The following is a 21,761-nucleotide window of genomic DNA, read 5'->3' as shown; positions in this document are numbered from 1 at the left end:
TGCATGATATAAGTTGTTTTCAGGATTTTTCTGTCCTTCCGATGCTGCTTTCTGCACAAAATTTTTGCTTCTGTCCAATCCACTTATACAGGGGTTTGGTGACCTCTGGTTTGGTCTTTAATATTTAGGCTCGGTTATCTTCGCAGTACATGCAGTTTTGATGAATCAAATTTTCTGAAAGTTCTTTAATCGTTGATGCACGGAATCCTTACATTAAAAATTCTGTAGGATCTTCTAGTTGCTGTGGCTTGTTCATGTTTATTTCTGCTGCTTTCCTAATAGTTTGCTCGAACATTTGCTCTACTGTAAGACTTTAGAGCTTTCTATTTCTCTGGTAAACTGCTAAATATAAAATAAATACAATAGAAGTTCTAAATCAGATATAAGATCTATCCCTTTAAGAAAAAAAAAAGAAATTACATATTTTAATAATTTTAAATAATGTAACTCACTGCTAAAATACTATTTTGTATTTTCCACGTTATTACGGTATATAGGCATTTTTTTACTGGCTCTAAATAAGATTTTAAATGATCCTGTGGTATATTCTTAGATTTAATAAATATAATAAAGTTTCCAAACACTTGCGTAATTACATTTATATTCCCAATTTAAAAATATATTGCCGGCATATAGCGAAAAAATTTGATTATAGCATAGATATTATCAGGCTTATACCAAGTCTGTAATCAACTTCCAATTTGCTTTCCTAACTTGCTGAAAAAAACTGTATTAAAATATTTATCTATGTGCAAATTACATTGAAAGCAGTAAATATAAATTACATTTTTTACTTGGTTGCTTCAGTTTATATTAGATAATAATAATGACTTGGCATTTGTTAAAAATAATTATGGTCTGTGCAGGGTGTTGGCGTTTACAGCTGACGAATAACAAGATTATTAATTTTTTTTATATTTTATACTCAATTTTTGTTCAAGCATCACTGCTTCTTTTCTTTATAGGCCTTGTAATCAACATTCCTGTATTACTTAAACAAAAAGATTTTGAAAAAGTTTCAGAAAGTATCGGCTATAGCATCATCGATTCGGTTTTGTTGGTGAAAATATACATATGCCAAACACAAAATGTACAAAATCTGATTGAACAATATCAAATCAATCAACGTTTAATGTATCGTGATGATCCGAAGGAAGTGCATAAGGTTTCCGAAGCTGATGTAACGGTAAGATTAAATTAAAATAGGTCCCTGCTATTAGACTCTGAATGGGATAAAAATACATTTACAAACTTTGAACTTAATGCCAAAACTGGAGGTACTGGAGACCAAAATATGTGAATTGACCTAAACATGCCTGAATCCAACAGTTAAATTGACACAAATAAATTGCGAGATACAGAGTGTCAAAGCTTCTATTTTATTTTCTATTTTTCTTTATTGCTTGAAAATCATATCAGATCTTGGCTTGCCTTTGGTCATAAAAAAATGACAAACTCTTTTTTCTCATACTAGAACCTATTCGAGTTTTATGCTAAAATCTAAAATGCCTCTTAAACAATAAGGAATAATACAAAATAAAATTTTAACTTTAATACTCTGTATCACAGAAAATATTAAATTTTGAAGCAAGGTATACTTGAGTCAATTCACATATTTTGGTCTGTAGTATCTGCTGCGACACCCTATAACCTTTATACTAAAGCAATATTGCTCGTAGTCTATAGGGAAAGGCGGCTTTAATGACCCACAACAACAAGGGTTCTTCAAATATTGATTTATAATTGAATCACCGGTAATCTATTTTCGTTAATGTAAAACCAGAATAATATAAACGCAACCATTAAAAATTTAAAAATAAATAAATATCAATATTTTTTACCAATTACTGTCAGACAAATCTATACAGGCACATGTAACAAAAATTGAATTTTTTACTAAGTTTCAATGTAGAGGAAGATAATTTAAAAATTTAGAATGGCTGTATATTAGGAACAAAAAAATGATTAAACAACTGCTAAAAATAGTTTCTATAAAACGATGGGGGAACAAAAACGTTACGGAGCAGGTCGTATTAGATGACATAAGCAACATTAGGGTGATTAAGACAAAATGGGGGTGTAAAGCTATTATCACACTACGTAAGAAAACTGCTGTCTTTGTCAATGAGAAAATTACCAAGGAGTGATTTGTCCTATTTAAATCCGCCAAGAAATTTATGAAGAAAGGTTACAGCAAAGTCTATATATTTTAACTATATAGGTGAAATATACCGGGTGGTGCATCGCCGAGCGGAACACAGGAAAACCCATGTGAATTTTAAGGGGGTCAATTATTGGCTTCCCTGTACATTTTGTAGAAAAAATGTGAAATAACTTTTTAAAAAGACCAATCCTGGCAAAGCTTCGTGCAAAGTTTCAAAAAATTTTAATAGGCGAATCTTGAATTATTCAATTAAATGTAATTGCAAATTTACCAAATTTTCGGTTCAGGTAAAACCAGACACCAGCCACCAGCAAACAATTTGTTATAAGGCTTTGTCAAATCTGACGTACAGCCGAATACAAGAAATGTTTTTTTTTCGTTTTATCAATCTCACAACCATATATTCAAAGTAATACGTAATTATTTGTTTCCCGCATAATGCCATTTAATTATGGCTATTTTTTCGTCGATTGAATAATTCATACTTGTTTTCAAATATCCACTGTCACTGATTTATTGACACTTTTCCTCACGTCAGTTACACTATTCATTTCATAGTCAGTGAAAATATTCATTTTACTGGTGCCCGTTAGACTTTGGTTACAGCTACGTGTGGCACCGGAATAGCAAAGTGTTTGTTCGTAAATAGAATGGTGAAATGGCAATTAGGATTAAATATATAAATACTATAAATTAACTAATATTTTAAGTTGTTAAATTCTCTAACTTATATTTTTTATTGTAGTTTAATTTTTTAGTTTGTATCTGAATTTTAGTTTAATGGCTTCATCTAACCAGAATTTCATAGTCACTTTTACGCGTGTTGATATTGACACTTTTTTGTCTGCTATTGTAATTATTCATTCCTTGGTAATGAATTTCAAGATCGATGCCTTTTATATAATTGAAGTTTGCCATATTTACGAGTACCTAATCTATTGTAAAATGTTAATTTGTTTAATTTTTACTTTTGCTGGGGACGCGGTGTATATCAGAGCCGGGTTACTTTTTCAATCGACTGCTATATGAGTATGGTCGTCTTGCTCTCATGGCCACATTTTAATTATTACTTGTTTTGATTTTGGGTTTTTGTTATTTTTATATATCTAACACAAATAGGGCCAATACTTTTAATATAGGTATTTTAAATGTTAGGTCACTATCATGTATATATCGGATATTCGAAATTTAGTTAAACCGTTGATTGAATATTTCCAAATATTCAATCAACGGTTAAACCTTGTCGGCTTAATATGTTTTGCGTTACCGAGTCTTTTAAAGCTCAGAATTAATTTATAATTCAGTGTCGCTGTATTCTATTTGAAGTACCTTTTGTCTTTAATAATAATATGTAGTAACGGGCGAATTTAACATTTTTGATTTGTTGACTTTATCTAATCCATTAAGCGATGGCTTTAGCTCAAACGCTTTTATGGAACTAATTACTGAGCCTACAAGAGTGGCATACGCCTAGTATTTGTAAATATAAATACTTTAAGGAGGCAAGGTGTCATTAATGCAAATATTATCTCTGATCATAGTTTAGTTTAGTATAATCTTACTTTAGAATCGCTAAATTCAACTCAAAGAATATTTACATACAAAAGTTTAAAAAAAATTAATTTAATAATGACTTACTTAGTAACACATAAACAAATTTCGTAATAATTGCGATTCATACAAAGAACTTAGGAAGTTTACTTTAGTATCCCTGAGACGTGAAAAGGCCGCATATCTTTGAATTGTGGATTCACAAGGTGCTCGGACTAATTGGATGAGTAGCATAGAGGGACAGATCCAAGGTGCAGCAAGTTTTGCAGAATCCTGACATTATAAACAATCATTTCATTTTATGTTTCTCTGGAGCTCGAGCCGATGGCACACTTATTAATCATTTTCAAGCAAATAGGCATAGTGAGTCACGTTTTCACTTTACACTCAAATTTAGCTAAGATAAGTAACATTATTTTTGCTACAAGACTATGCTACAATGCTACTGCTATAGATAATGTTCTAACTTCCAATTAATTTAAATCACATCACATCACATTAGTCATTTAATTATTTTGTGGTCTGAACTTGACGTTTTTCCTTCATGTTGCAAAACAGCGGTCGTGACCGCCATTCCAAACACTACCAACAATAATAATAACAATAACCCTTCATCTCTAAATAACTTTCGACCAATAAGCCTATTATCCATTTTTAGCAAAATTCTGGAGAGGGATCCTTATCAACAGTTATTTTTGTATGTAACTCAATATGACCTTTTACCTATCACTCAATCTGGATTCCTAGTCACGGTACGGTAACAGCTCTCTCACACATACATGATTTGATTATTAGGGGTATGAATACTGGGTTACCGACTATTTTACATTACATTTGACTGTGTTAACCATGAACTGCTGTATCCAAAGTTACATTTTTGGGTTTGAATGAAATTTTTCTAGAGTCATTTGAGGGATAGACCTCAACTTGAAAGAACCTGCTTTGGGGGTTGTATTCTCAAGAGTGTCTCAGAGCTCCATGTTGGGGCGTTATTTGATCTTAATTTGGATACTTTATTTTCATAACCATTCCTATGCTGATGACTCACAGCTTTTGTTTGATTTTGATTCACATTTCTGTAATGAAGTTGATTCAAATATCAATGCAGATCTGCTAAGTCTTTTTGAGTATAGCAATAAGCACTAAAACTTAATAGTATACTTATCTTAAACTTAATAGTACCAAAACTGAAGTGATGATATTTGCACCTAAAAGTTGTTTAAAGTTTTAAAAGGAATATCTTGTATTTAAAATCAATGGTCTCGGAGTGATATTTGATAGTAACTTTAGATATAGTAGTTATTTGTCTAATCTAAATAAAAAGATATCTAACACTTATTCTGTATGCGAATAAGTATATTTTAAACTACATATAAGGTAAGAAAAGAGTTCGGTGAAGCATCTGTTATCTCTCCGTTATCTTATTGCCTTGATAATATACTGGCTTAAAACAAGAAGAAAAGTGTTGCTTGCAAGTCATGCAAAATAATTGTGTTAGATTTTTTAATGGCGTTATAACATTTGGCTATACAGGGTGTCCCAAAAGTAGACGTCCAAATGAAAGGAGGCAATAGAGGAGGTCAGTAGCAATCAAAAAAACCCCATATACTATTATTCGATTGTTGATGGTTTAAAAGTTATTACCGTTTTTCTGTTTTTTATAAAAATAGTGTCATGAATTCTGTAAAGAACTGTTATTTTTATATACATTTTATATAAAAATTTTTTATAGAAAGAATATCCTCACGTATTTGCGTGGTATTTGTTATGAATGTTGCCTTAAATAGTGTACTTTTTCATAAGTAATAATTGCATGCAAAACAATTGCTTCTGTCACTACTTAGAAAATGATAATTTCCCAATGTGTTTAAGTTTTACATACACATTTTTGCGTTTGAATTGATGCTGCTACAAAGCACGTGTTCGACTAAAAATAAGCAGCTATTAGAAAAAGTTGCTTTATTTATGCAGATTCTTTACGGTCAAATGTTTATGATAAGAAAACTAAACATTCTTTTTCAAGTAATTTTTAAGATCAACATACCGTTTCCCTGTCACGAATGTAGTTAGTTTCTTTCTGGTTTTTCAACAAATTAGGCTTTATTTCTTATACTTAGACTTTTGCTGTTTCTATTTTCGGAGTTTTTCGTGTTTTAACTCCTTTGCTACTATTACAAGTAAACCTTCACAAATGGCTTATAGTTCCCACGAATATGCAGAAATGCACTATGTTTATGGACTTTGTGATGGAAATGCTCGAGCTGCTGCCCGAGAATATGAAAGACGCTTTCCCGGTCGAAATCGCTATCCTGACCATAGAGTTTTCATAAATGTGCATCAGAGTTACCTGGAAGGCATCATTCCTGGTCAGCCACGGAGAGTAGGAAGACCTAGAAATGATAACGATGAAGATGATATTGTGGAATTTGCAACAGGGAATCCAACAACAAGTGTTCGTCGCATAGCAAGACGTTCGGGACTTCCCAAATCCACAGTTCATCGAGTCTTACAAAGAAATCTGTTATATCCTTATCATGTGCAACGTGTTCAAGCACTTCTGCCCACTGATTATGAAAAAAGGATTCAGTTTTGTCGGAAAATGCTGCAGCGTAATAGAGAAGACTCTAATTTTTTTTAAAACATTTTGTGGGGTGACAAAAGCAGTTTTAAAAGAACAGGGAGATTTAATATACACATTTTGCATTTATGGGACTATGTTAATCCTAACATAGTGAGAAATAATCGTTTTCAGCATCAGTTTTCAGTCAATCTATGGGCAGGGATCATTGAAGCCAAATTAATTGGACCATTCGAGCTACCAGGAAGACTTAACGGCGAAAATTATTTACATTTCTTGCAGCATAACTTGAACGATTTACTTGAAGACGTATCTGTAGCAACACGGCGAGACATGTGGCTGCCACACGACGGAGCTCCTGCTTACTCTGCCCGAATCGTAAAGCAACATCTTGATACTACTTTTAATAATCGATGGATTGGAAGGGGAGGAACCATCCAATGGCCACCGCGTTCGCCTGACCTGAATCCCTTAGACTTTTTTTATAAGGATATTTCAAAGAACTTGTTTTTATCAATGAAAGCCAGACTGAAGTAGAACTGCGAAGAAAAATAAGACAAGCAGCCAACGTTATTACCAATAATGACAGAGCCTTTCGGCGCATAAAACGTAATTTCATCCGCCGTTGCCGAATGTGTATAAGGGCAGGTGGTTCGCATTTTGAACATTAATTGTGATGTTTAATAGCAATAAATTCTTTTTTTTTTCATTATTTAGAATTAGATTATTTAGTATTACAATATTTTAATTTTTGTTCAAAAACGATTAGTTTAATAAAAATGTCAATCAAAAAAGACTCGTATCACTTATCTGAAAGTATTTCACCATATGAGAATCTTCATTAAATAAGTAACTTTTCCTGATAATTTTTAACTTTTTGTAGTAAATTTGTTTCTGCCAGGTTCACTTAAAAGGCAAATAATTTTTAAATAAAAATTAAACATATTGAGAAATTATTTTTTTCTTACTAGTGAAAGAAACAATTATGCATCCAAACCATTTTTATGAAAGGGTGCACTCCCTAGGGTCCCACTCGCACTAAATACTAAGTAAATAAATTATGATATTTTGTAATAAATTTTGTGCATGATGCATGAAGCGATTTTTACAAAAATGAGAAAAATGGAAATAACTTTTAAACCATCAACAATCGGATAATAGTATATAGGGTTTTTTTGATTGCAAATGATCTCCTCTATCACCTCCTCTCGTTTGGTCGTCTACTTTTGGGACACCCTGTATATCGTCCAGCATAAGGCAAAATAAATTGGGTCAAAGTTGAACATCTTTTTTAATATTAGTGTTCATTTTTAAAATATTAAAAAAGATCTCCCTCGGGTTGTTAAAGATAAAATTTGTTTTTAGAGTTGATTAGAGTTGGTGGTTCATGTAAATAAATTGTTAAAAATGCCTCGATATGTTACCTCGAACTTTAGAAAGAAGGTTGAATATAAACTATTATCAATTCAGACTTGAATAATGTAAATGTATTTTTTTTTAACTTTTTTTTAGAGAAAATGAATATATCATTAATTATGTTCATAGTTTTTTTTGAATGTAATGAATACAAAATACCTTTTATTCAGTTTTTCGTTCCTAATATACATATAGCTATTTTAAGTTGAAACTATCACAGCCAATAAATAAGCATTTTTCAAGATAGAGTATATTCTTTTAATCTGATTTAACATAAATCTAGTTTTTTTTCGAGTACCATAATTAAGTAGCAAAGCTTTTAAAAATGGATAGCACTATCTAATAGTGTATTACTCAGGATTTTAATCTTTAAGTTTGTATATCAAAGCTATCTTAAATATGATAACTATCGTTCCCTGCTTAATTTCACAATAACATCTTCTCTTCATAGTTTCTTATTTCTACAGCAATTAATATTAATATTTAATTTTAGGTTATAAATAAATTAATAAAAATATTAACAGTAGCAACGGCATGCACATGTTTATCACTATATATAAGTACTTATCTAAAATATTTGGAATATAAGCGTTCAAATTCAACTGGCGAGAAGCCTTTGATATTACCTATATGGTATCCATTTAATACGAATAAATATTATAAAACAGCATTTTTCGTTGGTAAGATATATCTTTTACTAGAACGGAATAAATAACTAAGAATTTCATTTAGTTTTTGGATAAAGAAAATTACTTTATTTATAATTTTCCGTAGGGGTTCTTTTTTGTATTGTTGGCGGCGGTTGCTACTTGGTGATCCAAGCTTTATTCCTCACCCTTGTGACACATGCAATTATTCAACTAAAAGCCATTCAGATATTAGGAAGAGGCCTAACAAAATTTTCTAAAAAGAACTATGTTAATCATCAGTTTAATGACGAACAAGTTAACAGAGCTACATTACGTAATTTATGCCTTAAACATCAATCTATTATCAGGTAGGTCAAACATGCATTTATATGATATTATTGTGTTACAATATAATTCTAAGAGTCAGTGAATAAAAAGGCAATCATGAGAGTTTTTGACCAATTTTTTTAAACAAATTTATAGTAAAGTTATATTCACCATATGGTGAAGAAGACTCCAGTATTAGAAAAATAGAAATTTTCTCTTACTTACTTAAAATATACTACCAGAGTATAAATAATTCTTTTAAGTATATACTTTTCTTCTAGTTGATAGATAGTTCAGACTTCAGACCTAAAGTAAAATATCTGGTTCTCTCTACTTCTTCTTTCAGTTTATTGAGATTCGATAAATAAATATTTTTATTTCATATTTAAATTTAAATAATTAATCTGCTCTATGTATATTTTAGTTTCGTCGATAAGTTTAATCTTGCGATGAGAAATATTTTACTAATAGAATTTATTCTCAATTCAGTTAATATTGCTGCCTTCATAATACGCCTTTTAATTATGGTAAGTATGGACGTTTATGGTGTACTATTCACCACTATCGCAAATTTACTAAATACACTTATGATTCATGATTCTAATTAAATTGTATTCTATATATTCTAAGAGATATTTATATGAGCGGTTATTATTTTTTCAAATAGATATATAAATTCATTATGCGTAAGAATAATAAAACTATATAGTAGGCATAATATGACTTCACCATGGTATACCAGTCCATTTAGAGAAAGATCTTAGACAAAGGTTTTAGACAAGAAAGACATGATCTTACAAATAAAAATAATGGTAATAAAAATATTCTTGGATTAACTCATTTACTAGAATCTCAGTTTAATATAAAAATAATGAAGGAAGAATTCTAAAGAAAAAAGCCAAAAATTAATAAAATTAAGAGATTTTATAGTTTGGTATTCAAGAGTTTTCCAAAACATCCTAAACATATTCTATAACTCTATTGTTAATTTTTTCTTTAATTCTACTAAATCTAAAATAGTATTTAAAAACAGTTTTTTAACGTAGACAAAGTTAACAGAATAATGCGGTTTTAATATTATACTGTCTATGTTGTGATACTTAAAGTGGTTTGTGACTAAATTAGTTATTAGAAACTAATTTAGTCACAGATATTATATATATACAGATATATAGAGAAAGGTCGCTGCCTGGGGATCGCCAGGCAGCGCCGGCACCATGTCTGGTGCCGCGCTGGACATGACAGTATGTGGACCGTCGGTGGCAGGGAGTTAAGGAGGCGGCAACCTGTCATTCAAGAAACTACACCTCCTCCTCTTCAACAACAAAACGACCAAGAGGGCCCAACACCATCACGAGCCGCCCTCGCTGAAGGTGCTGCGCAGAAAATTCAGCCAGCGCTCACCCAGGCGGAACTAGAAAGACAGCGCATGAAATGGACATCTGCGATGAATGAAACCGTCATGCGCAGCTTTTATAAAGTGACCAACCTGGGACGAGAAATGATCGGCTACAGACAACCTTTACAAGCCGAATTTAGGAGAATCTATCGACATTTCCAAGTTACCGAACAGAGAGTAGTAGACCAGTATCGGGTAATAATGCGTAATCACCTAATTTCAGAAACAAGACTCAATACCATTAAAGAAGAAATACAAGCACAAATTAACAACGAACAAGACCCCGCTAACAATGAACCAGCTGAGGAGCTACCTATAATAGAAAACGTATTATATAACACACAAGAACCTAACACTACCAAAAACACCCAAGAAGACAATTCTGAGCTATATCACGAACTATCTGCAGAAATGGCACGTGCGATGCTAGAATTTGAGGGAACCAACCCACTGATAAGACCCAAACTTTCAAAAGTAAACTCTTCAAAAAACTAGGTCAAATTATGGAACTTTTAAACACCAAAATTCTTCCACCTCCTTTTAAATTTTAATAACATGCAATCTCTTCACCTTTTAGTTTATAGCGCAGCAAATGCCGTTGCTAAAACCATGAAGATTAAGATAAGGATCTACAATGACTCTGCAAGAACTGAGCTCCCGATACCACCATGGGAGACCAGACATCAACGAAAAATTCAAAGGTTTCAAAAAGATATCGGCCAACTAACAGAATATCTGAGGGGTACACGAACAAACAGACTAAAACAGAAAGTTAATGAAATTTTGCAGAGAAACAACATCCACGCTCGGCATGAACTAGAAAATAATACAGCTCAATAATGCCTGGATACTCTAAAACAGAAACTTTCCTTATTTTCAGGGCGCCTACGAAGATACAAGACCGGTAATAACTGAAAACGTGATAATCTTCGTTTTGAAAAGGCCAAAAAACAATTTTATAGAGAGCTAAATTCAAAATCAGATCACCTAGATAAGCAATACCCCACGAAAGAACAAATTCAAGATTTTTGGGCCAAACAACTTGCAATTCAAACAACATGCAATATCAACGCAAGCTGGGTTACTGAAGAGAAACAAAACAGTAATAAATATAACCAGATGGAACATCGACCATTCACTATCGAGGAAGTCAACCAGATTATCCAAAAACTGCATAATTGGAAATCACCTGACCCAGAAGGAGTTCATAACTTTTGGCTAAAGAAACTATGGAGTATGCATCCTAAACTCTCAGAATTAATTAACCACGTTATTCTTAACCCACAGGAAATGCCAGCGTTCCTAACGCAAGGAGTAACCTATCTACTGTCTAAATACCAGAACAACACACAAGATCCATCTAAGTACCGACCGGTAACGTGCCTACCTACTTCGTATAAAATTATCACTTCATGTTTAACACAGCGCATTTATCAACACTGTGAGGAAAACAACATCATAGCCGCACAACAAAAAGGATGCGCTAAAGGTTCTATGGGTTTTAAAGAACAACTTATTATCGACTCTGTCATCAACAACCAGGCATATCACTACAAGAGAAATATTTCTACTGCCTACGTCGACTATAAGAAACTTCTTCTCAGTACCACACGAATGGCTTATAAACATTTTAAAAGTGTATAAGGTTGATGGTAATACTTTGTCTTTTCTAGACAGCGCTATGACGAGTTGGAGAACAACGATCCAGCTCGAAGTACAGGGTAAAAGCGCAGTAAGTACAAACAACATTCCAATTTGAACAGAAATCTTCAAAGGGGACTCACTGAGCCCATTATGGTTCTGCCTTGCTATGAATCCTCTTTTAAACTATCTAAACTCTACCAACTATGGGTTTAGCATCCGAGATAATAACACCGAGATTGCAAAGGTAAATCACTTACTGTATGTGGATGATTTAAAAATCATGGCTGTAACTAGGAACCAGCTAAACCAAATGCTGCATATAGTAGAAGAGTTCTCCAACGACATCGGCATGCAATTTGGACTAGATAAATGCCGTACTCTCAATATAATCCGAGGAAAAATTCAGCCAGGAGAATATCAGATGCAGAATTTCCAGACTTTCGAGGCCATGGGCGAACACGAAATTTACAAATACTTGGGGATGAAACAATCACAAACGATTGAACAACAAACAATGAAATGCGAACTGACTAACGACTTTCTGAAAAGGGTAAGACAAGTTTTGAGAACCAATCTCAACAGCAAAAATAGGTTTAAGGCACTTAACTCCTACGCATGTTCAGCTCTTAGTTATTCTTTTGGGATAATTAATTGGAGTAGGACAGACATAGAAAGGCTACATAGAAAAGTGAGGACCCTACTTACTAAAACGCACAACCACCACCCTCGAAGTGCCACTGAAAGAACAATGCTTCCCCGCCACTTTGGAGGAAGAGGATTAATAAATCTGGGTAAACAACTTGAAAAACACATCACTAACTTAAGATCCTATTTTTACAGGCAAGGAGAAAATTCCACGCTGCATCGCGCAATAAATCAAATAGACGATTCCACTCCTCTACAACTTAAGAGCGAGGAAGCGCGCAGCTACCATCATACGGACCAGGAAAAACTCCGCATCTGGATGGAGAAGCCCCTTCATGGGCGGCATCCTAATGAGATCAGCCAAAATCATGTGGACACTGCTTCGTCGAACTATTGGTTGGTATCAGGCAAGATGTTTCCAGAAACCGAGGGCTTTCTACTAGCCATCCAAGATCAGGTTATACCAACAAGAATTTATCTCAAGCACATCGTCAGAGATCCGTCCGTACAAAACGACAAATGCCGGTATGGATGCCAAACATCAGAGACAATCTAGCACATAACAGAAATATGTCAGGCCTTTGCAGCGACAGAATACAAAGAACGGCACGACTCAGCTGGAAAAATTTTACATCAAGAGCTGGCAATGAAGTTGGAACTTATTACAACAGAAAAGGTTCCGTATTATAAATATACTCCAGAACCCGTAGTGGAAAATGACCGATATAAGTTATATTAGGACCGCAGTGTACTTACCGATCAACATGTAAGGCATAATAGACCAGATCTTATTTTAATAGATAAAACTTCCAGGAAAACAATTCTTATTGACGTAGCCATACCGAACAACAAAAATCTGCAAGAAAAACACACTGAGAAAATCGCCAAATACAGAGATCCAGAAATTCAAATCGGAAGACAATGGAGAATGGATAATGTTCAGACCATCCCAATTGTTATATCGACAGCGGGTGTAATACCAAAAAGTCTACTGGAATACCTTAAACAATTAGGAACTGGCGAACATCTATATAAGCACATGCAAAAGGCAGTACTACTAGCAACTGCTCGCAGCACCCGAAAATTCCTAGGAGATAACTCTACATTTCAGGTCACTTAAGGGCACCAAAAAGGCCCCCACAGACCACAGAGCTTAATCCTTTTGATATCGGAGGTATCTGGGATAAGTAAATGTCCCCCTCCCCTCTTAGAGGGGGTGCGAGCCTTAACTGGCTGTAAATAATAATATGTCTTTATTAAAAAAAAGCAATATTAATCTTACAATATTACTTAATACTACATTGCCAAAGAAGGCGAAGATTAGCTTAAAGCTACTGTTATCTCCTAACCTTCCTAACATTCACAGTTAATACTATACACATTTAACGAAGTATTAAATATTAGTTTATAAGTATTAAAGAACTTAACGGCACTATAAGTAAAAGATCGCTCGAACACAGCCGTGGAATGGTACGGCATGGTTAAGATATTCTATCTAATATTTCGAGAGTGAACCTGGTTTCTTGGTATTAACTTTTCAAAAAGATATTCAGGTCTTTCACTAATATATAATCGATAAAGAAAAGTAGAAGTGATGAATTTGAAAAGGTAAGAAAGCGTTAACCACCTCAACTGAAATATAGAGTCTGATACATGATCAAACTTTCCGAGGTTAAAAATAAATCTACAGCAAGTATTCTGCACGCGTTGCAGGCGGTAACGATTTATTTGGTCTAAGCAAGGATAATAAACTATAAGGCAGTAATTTAAAATAGATAAAACAAGAGCCACCTCGAGTTTTTTCCTAGTTTTAAAATTTAAAATGTGTTTATTGGCATAAAGCATACGCATGCGTAAATAACACCTAATTTTGAAGCAGAATATTCATTATTTACCCTCACTTTCTAGGTTCTACGCCATAAGTAAGTTTTAAAAAAGGACAAAACAACCCTCGCTACAGCCATAATATTTCAATTTCCCTACAAGCAAATTATGATCGATTACATCAAATGCTTTCGAGAAATTAAGAGCTATCATAATGGCTGAAATCTTTTTGTCAAGAGCTCGCATGGTATTATCGGTGACGTTTAGAAGTGAACTAGCTGTACTATGATGTTTCCTAAAACCAGATTGATGGGAAGGGAGGATATTATTTGACATTAAAAATGATGACTGCATATGACTGCAATGAATGAGCTGCATATAGACTATTCTTTCGAGAACTTTGGAGATTACGGGAAGCAAACTTAACGGATGCAAATCTTGAACACTTTCCGGACTGGAGGATTTGGGAATCGGACATACCACTGACTCACCTATCCTACCTCCAAACAACAATTTATAATATGAGTGACATGATCCAGTATATCACGGAGACATAAGTGTAACATACGTCGAGTTATGTTATCCACACCAGAGGCATTGGACCTAATATTTTTTATAGTTTTTTCGACAGTATTTTGGTCTACTAAAGAAAAATGAAAATTATCCTCGGTAAATTTATTACTGGAGTAGAAGTTAATTTTGTTCACACATTTATCAGATTTATTAAAGACGCTTACAAAAAAATCATTTATTTGATTTGGATCAGATATATTAAATGGCAGCTCGTTATTATTCTTGGTTGTTTTAATATTTAAAGTTTCTAGACCTTTTTAAAGTTTTTTACCAGTTTTGTCACTCTCCAAGCTTGAAAGATATGCAGCTTTTTCTCGTCTTATTGACGCCAACGCAAAATTACGACACTCAGTCTTAAATCATCTCAAATTTAATATACCACAAGCTGTTTGCTTAAATACTTTAATAACTTACTTACAGCAAAGTCTTCTTTGACCATAGTTTGGAACTTAAGTGTGATGCAAAGAGAAAATGATTGCTTCGAACTTCACCATTTGATACAAGCCATACCTTTCCCTTACCATTACGTACTATTTCGGGCCTGTTTATAATATATGTTTAATTACTTAAATTAAGGTTATTTCGATTTTAATTATTTATCAAGTTATCAAGGCCAGACTGTAAAAAAATAAATACGCTGCTCCAGTCACACTGAAATAAGGTGATCCTTCTGTTTTCGATGCACACCCTTAGTGACTATGTAATGAGTGAAATAAAATAGAAACAAAATAAGAAGAGACACAATTTAACGTGAAAGGAAAAAAAGGACTCGACTTACCCTAATAATAAATGAAGTAAAGGATGTTGATATAAGGAACACTTCAATTAGCTTTCATTAAATTGACAAAGACGTGATGCACTTTGATATTATCCCGCATGAGATTTAAGTACCGATTCAATAATTGCCGTAGTACTACTGCTTTCCGATATTGCACACTTGTTCCGTATTTTAAGTTTTTGGCGGATGATCTCGGTCAAATAGCTTACTCCTCTCGCCCCGAGGGGTCCATAAGGTAAATTAGGATAAAAGAGCAAGGCTTTATGGAAGGAACATTGGAGTAAGAGAGTAAGGAAATGTAAGATAGGTCGAGTTTAAATATTAAGAATTTACCAAGAAATGCGTGTGTTATACCGGGTGAACTTTTATACGCAAAATCAATGTAAATAAACCAAAATAAACAAAGTATTACCGAACTAATTATTAAATATCTTAAACTATAAAGAAAACTTATGTTAACTAAAAATAAGTAAAATTAGCACAAGTAACAAAAGGAGAGAGAACGGAACACTTACTAAAAACTTACTGCCTTCTATTCTCACATTTTAGATTCTATGGTTAGTTGAATTCAGCTTTGCTGCGTTATTTATTGCGATGTTTTATTGACTTAACAAAAGCATTTAATAAAGTACATCTACCTGATATTCTGGATTTATTTTAAAAGAAGCAATATCCATTATCAATCAGAAACCTAAATACAAGCAATAATACCATCAAACTGAGACCATTATCAGGAATGAATATTAAGTTCTAATATAAAGTGAAGACAGCCTGTGCTAAAATGCTTTAAGTCTTCTTTAAAATAAGAAGACAAGGAAAAAAAAAGAAGGATGATAAGTCATTTGATAGTCATGAAACTATTATACACTACCTTATTGTTATGAATTTTATTTATTTTTGAACCCAAATAAGAGAAAAATAAATGTAGTACCTAGCGTGATTTAAGACTTATTGATTATTGAGAATCAGTATCTTCTTTCTTTTAGACAAAGATTAATAAATACAATATTTTTTAGCAAAATTCTTTTTGGATGAAAATATTTTTGATCACTATATGTATAACACAAATATTTCAGTTATTTGTTCTCGCTTGGCATGCTAATGAATTACAAATACAGGTAAATATAAAAGTAGGTAAGATATTAAAAAATATGTAAGATTTTAATTTTTTTAGAGCATTATGATATCAGATGCATTATTTGAGAGTGAATGGTACGAAACATCAAAGAGTGTCAAAAGTACAATAGTCTTTATGATGGCGAGATCTCGAAAACCATTGAGATTATTTGTTGGGCCGTTCTTTCCCATGACAATTAATACCGCCATTGCAGTAAGATAAATCCATAACAATAAAGTGTATAATATAATAAAATATTTTCAGACCATGAAAGCCGCGTACTCATATGTTACCCTAATGGTAGCTATGACTGACAATGGTGGATCTTAAACCGAATTCTTACTGTATAAATATTCTTTCAGCACTTAAAAAAAAGCTAGCATTAGACTACAATTTGCAATATTTTGATTGTTAATAAATATATCAGCAATATATGATTTTTTTTTAATTTTTCATATATATTTACGGTATATCGTGAATATGACAATACTGCACATAAGACTTTGAAGTAACTCTATTCAACTGAATTGGATATTTTTAAGAACAACATTTTAACTATTCGGACACATAGGAGAATACACGTCCGACAAATAAAGGTCTTGGGTGCAGTATATTATTGTAATTACTTGCAATTTAAAATAGAAGTCACAAGTTAAAAAGAGAATGATGGCGTTTCTAGTATACTAAAAGGTGGTGAAATATTTTATTTAGTTATTTTAATCACCAATTTAAACCTTCAAGAGTTTTTAATATTTCCTAAGAATATATTATAATGATATATTACTATGTCATCAGAAAATATTCTGTAATTTATATGGAGTAATAGATGATGATCTTATACTGGTTATAGATATTACAAATAATGTTGGGCTGATTACAGATCTTGACAAATACCATTTTCCAGTATAAACTTTAAAGAAAGGGTATTTGCTATTCTTACGCAAAAGGGTTTGCTTGCCAACATTTTTTTTATAAACTTTGGTAGATGACCTTATATTTCCAAAAAAAGAGAATTTTAATAATATTGTATTTCCAGGTAGTATCAAAAGCACGAGTTAGGTCAAGAAAAACAACTTGGTGATTTTTGTTAGCAAAATTTTCATATAAATCTAGAGTAAATCCCATTATTTTAACTGTAGATTTGCCTTTTCAAAAGCCAAATTGATTTGGATCAATAAGATGTTTTTCTAAAAAAGACCACATCAATCTAAAATTCTTTTTAAAATTTTGTTTAAATGGTTTGTAAGGGTTATAGGTCGTTAGCTTTCTATATTGGTATGTGGTTTTACGGGTTTTACAATTGGAATTAGTGTTGAATATCTCCTTAAATAAGGAAATAAGTTTGTGGACCAGGAATTGTAACACTTACTTTTACAATAATTTATGTAGTGCTTCATTTGGGATATTTGCAACTATTGAGACCAAAATCTCATCTGGCTGATGTGAGCCATTTTTGCTACACTTTATTGCAAATTCTAGTTCTTTAATGGTTTAAATTATATAAGAATTCAGTATTCCTATTAAAGTATATTTCTGTCATTTCAATGTTTGATTTTATCGTTAAAATTTTTTCGTCATAGTTATAAGATGCTGATATATACTACAAATATTCTCCAATGTATTGTAATTATGTATTATCTCATTTATAGTATTTGAGGTTTTGTCTTTAAGCCTCTTAATTTTTGAGCAAAATGCTTTGGTTGTCATTGATGAGTTTATAGAATATATGTATCAATTTATAAATTAATCCCCTACGAGAAGATCAAATAACCCCTAAAATTTAAATTAGTTTAGTTACTTTTATTATAACAGCAGCGTGTCACCTAATTTTAAAATTTCTTTTTCTTTATATGACAAAATACTTTAAAGAAGGTCTTCAGGCCTTTTTTTAATAATGGCAGTTTGTTAAAATTCGTAAAAAATTAAAGTAAATTTATTATTTGATCCTGATTCACAATAAATTAAAAAAAGAAAGAAATAACTGCCCATTGCCAGTAGAAAAAAGTTAGGTAAGACCTACCTACTCTTATTTCATTTAAATAAGACATGTTTATGAAATTAGGTTAATTTGTGTGCTCCAATTAAGCCCCGCCTACTAAAATGCAAAAACTAAGGTTAAAATTAAAACGAGGTCTGACATTTTCTAAAACTCCAGGTGTTATTATCTGATACTCATTTATAATGCTTTGCGTACACTTTAAATTTTAAATGCCTTTTTAAAAAAATCAAGTGGCGTCAAATCAGGCGATCTAGCTGACTATTTCACAAAGGATCCTGTCCCTTCAATCCAACAATTAGGAAATATTTCATCAAGATATTGCCTTCCATTAGCAGCATAGTGTAGAGGTGACATATCTTACTGGAAAAGGACTTGATCTTCATCATAATCGTTTTGGCCTTTAATTATTTCTATTATTATTGAATTGACCATATTTTCATTATTTTTATGAGAGGAATCTGCTGTTAAAATATTTACCATTATTAATGGGACACCCTGTATAGATATTGTATAAAAAATGTAAATATGTACTTATACTTGAGTCTAATTCGAATTAAAACTGTGATGTTGGTTCTGTAAGTATTATACCTACCTTAACATCTGTGAGCACTACCTAGTTACCTAGGGTCTAATATAAATTTAAAAAAATTAAATGTTACAATTAAAATCTTACAAAATCTTTATTTAAATGGCTATTGTTGTTGTAAGCAAGTTAGTTTTTTGTGGAATTAATTTAACGCAAAAATGTGGCGACCATGGGCGGGTTCTATCATATTCTATGGGAACAATACTTCAAATAAATTTTATTCCCTTACTTTTATTTACATTATCTAAAAACCTTAACAATTTAAAATATTAGTTATTAAATCTTGTTAGTTGCACACCGATATACCCAAATGATATACTGTTTTCGTCAAAAACCAAATAAATGCAAACTAAATGGAATCATCAAAAAATACTCTAATGTTCAACTCTATACTATCTAGCGAAATATTTTGATTTTTTCTGTTGTAAGAACATTTTGCATTTTCCCATTTAATTATGATTTTTAAATTTTATTGTTACTTTTTATCTTTATATTTTAAAGACGTATATGAATAATTGATATAGTTAATAAATAACATAATAGTTTAGTTAAATTTAGTTTACTATTGTGTAATATTCTGCTTAATATAGACCGAAACATTGCCAATAAAAAAAAGGTTCAAATTAAAAGTTAAAAATCGCTTTAGTGTTATAAACCTAAAACTTGTTAACAAAGCTGTAAAAGAAGGAGTGAAAATATTTTTAAAGCAAAATAAGAAAACATTATAGATAATGGTTTTAAAAATAAATTATAAAATACATGTATCAAAGCTAGTCAGGGAATAACAAACAATATGACTAAAAGTGTCTAGCGTAAAATTGATCCAAAGAGTAAAAAGCTTCACTGTGTAAAAATGTTTTTAATCTTTTCCTAAACACATTTTCTAAGGTCACATTCAGTATTCCAAATTAAGGGTTAAATTATTAAAAAGCTTTCTGCCGCCGTATACAAACGAGGAATAGGAAGAGGCATAGAAAATGTGTTACGAAGATTGCACTCAGATGGAGAATTAAGCTCATGTTTGAGTTTTTTATGTACAACACAAGCTGTTTTCATTATAAATAAGAAGGGCAAACTTAAGATGTAATGCCTCAGGACAAGAAGTGTGAAAAGGGACACGTTGGGAATTACCTTCTTCTTCATAATAAACAAAGAATTAAACAGATACTGGGAACAAACTCTCCAGAAGACACTTCCATACCTAAAATGAGATTTAATGAGAGCATGGTAAGCATTTTTAGCTACAATAAAGTAAAGGGAAGTAGCAATTGCTCTAATAGCATAACAGTGTAATGACAATTTTTTTTGCTAGTAAGAGACGTGGTTTTCAAATTATAAGTGCTTATCGATAGTCATCTAAAAATTTGTTAACGACAGATAAACTGAATGAATTATTATGCAAAGTAACTCTGGAGATGTTAAAGGCTAACTTGTTAACATCACACTACTACTTCAAAAGTCAGATTCGTGCCAATGACAACTCTCATTCTTTCAGGGTCGGTATCATGCCAAAGTAGAGTGGTATCGTCGGCAAAAAGTGTAAACTTTCCAGAAACAGGGACCAGAGGCAGATCATTGACGTAAAACAAGAACAAAATGGGGTCGAGGACAGAGCCCTGGGACACACTAGCATCAATGAGTAGCCTATATTTTTCCAGATTTACCAAAAGTTTAATCTAAAAACCTCCTTTAGATCTGGCAATACAATAAGAAGTTATGTTTCCAAAACAAAGCCAGAATCTACTGCAGACACGAAAAACTGCATCTACCAGATCCCGTGTGAGTGTGGGGGCTCATACGTTGACGAAACCAAAAGACCTTTGGCAGTTAGGACCAAGGAACGCGATGTAAATGTATGCAAAATCGCAAATGGATGACAACTGGAAAAGTAGCTAGATCAGATATTGCTAAACATGCTTGGACAAACGGGCATAACATTCACTGATCTGAAACAAAAATCCTAAGAAAGGAATCACACTGGCGAAAAAAGAAATTTCTGGAAGCTGCCTACATAACGCAAAACCAGGATGTCTTCAGCCAACCCAGTGTGGATTTTCCTAACATATGAAGACCTCTTCTAGCAGACGCTCTCTTCACGCATCATCAGAATTCACGCCTCATTGATCCCATCAATCATATATAAGCCTGCAGAATAGGAAATTGCTTTAGTTAACACTTGATAACGGTCGGAGATACTTACCGAAACGTCGTGTTGTACGAAAATAAAGACAATGTTAGTCCGACTACCTGTTTCTACATTACCATTGTCTACCACTTTAAAAAACAGAATTTTATGACTCACGCAATCAAAGGCCTTGAATAAGTTACAAAAATCCGCTGTCGCATATTCACTAGAATTCAGCCTCAAGTAAAGGCTCTCCAAAAGGTTAAAAATAGTATCGCCCGTACCGACTTTTTCCCGAAAACCAAACTAATAGACGCTAATGCCTTTTAAGAAAGTCCATCACACGAATTTTAATTAGTCTGTTTAAGAGAATAATGAAAAGATCCAGATAAAAAAAAAATATTGA

At 32.4% G+C, this 21,761-nt stretch overlaps 3 protein-coding genes across 3 annotated transcripts in view; 1 reads left to right on the top strand and 2 right to left on the bottom strand.

Moving 5' to 3' along the window:
* LOC126741131 (cystathionine beta-synthase-like) overlaps positions 1-18,311 on the bottom strand; it is a 59,448-nt gene extending 41,137 nt beyond the window's left edge. The window contains exon 1 of the mRNA XM_050447468.1: positions 18,303-18,311. The gene's annotated coding sequence lies outside the window, so the exon portion shown is untranslated. The remainder of the gene's footprint in view (positions 1-18,302) is intronic.
* LOC126741133 (uncharacterized) overlaps positions 1-21,761 on the bottom strand; it is a 57,820-nt gene that overhangs the window by 23,097 nt on the left and 12,962 nt on the right. The window lies entirely within an intron of this gene.
* Positions 803-17,020, top strand: LOC126741132 (odorant receptor Or2-like). The gene is made up of 7 exons (XM_050447469.1): positions 803-1,186; positions 8,203-8,389; positions 8,484-8,706; positions 9,090-9,192; positions 16,545-16,646; positions 16,703-16,858; positions 16,910-17,020. Exons 1-7 carry the CDS (start codon positions 827-829, stop codon positions 16,973-16,975), a joined length of 1,197 nt encoding a protein of 398 aa, XP_050303426.1. The 5' UTR covers positions 803-826; the 3' UTR covers positions 16,976-17,020.

Source organism: Anthonomus grandis, chromosome 10 (genome assembly GCF_022605725.1).
Source record: "Anthonomus grandis grandis chromosome 10, icAntGran1.3, whole genome shotgun sequence".
Taxonomy (NCBI): Eukaryota; Metazoa; Arthropoda; class Insecta; order Coleoptera; family Curculionidae; genus Anthonomus; species Anthonomus grandis.
Note: the sequence above shows the minus strand (reverse complement) of the source record. Positions and strands in the feature narration are given on the sequence as shown.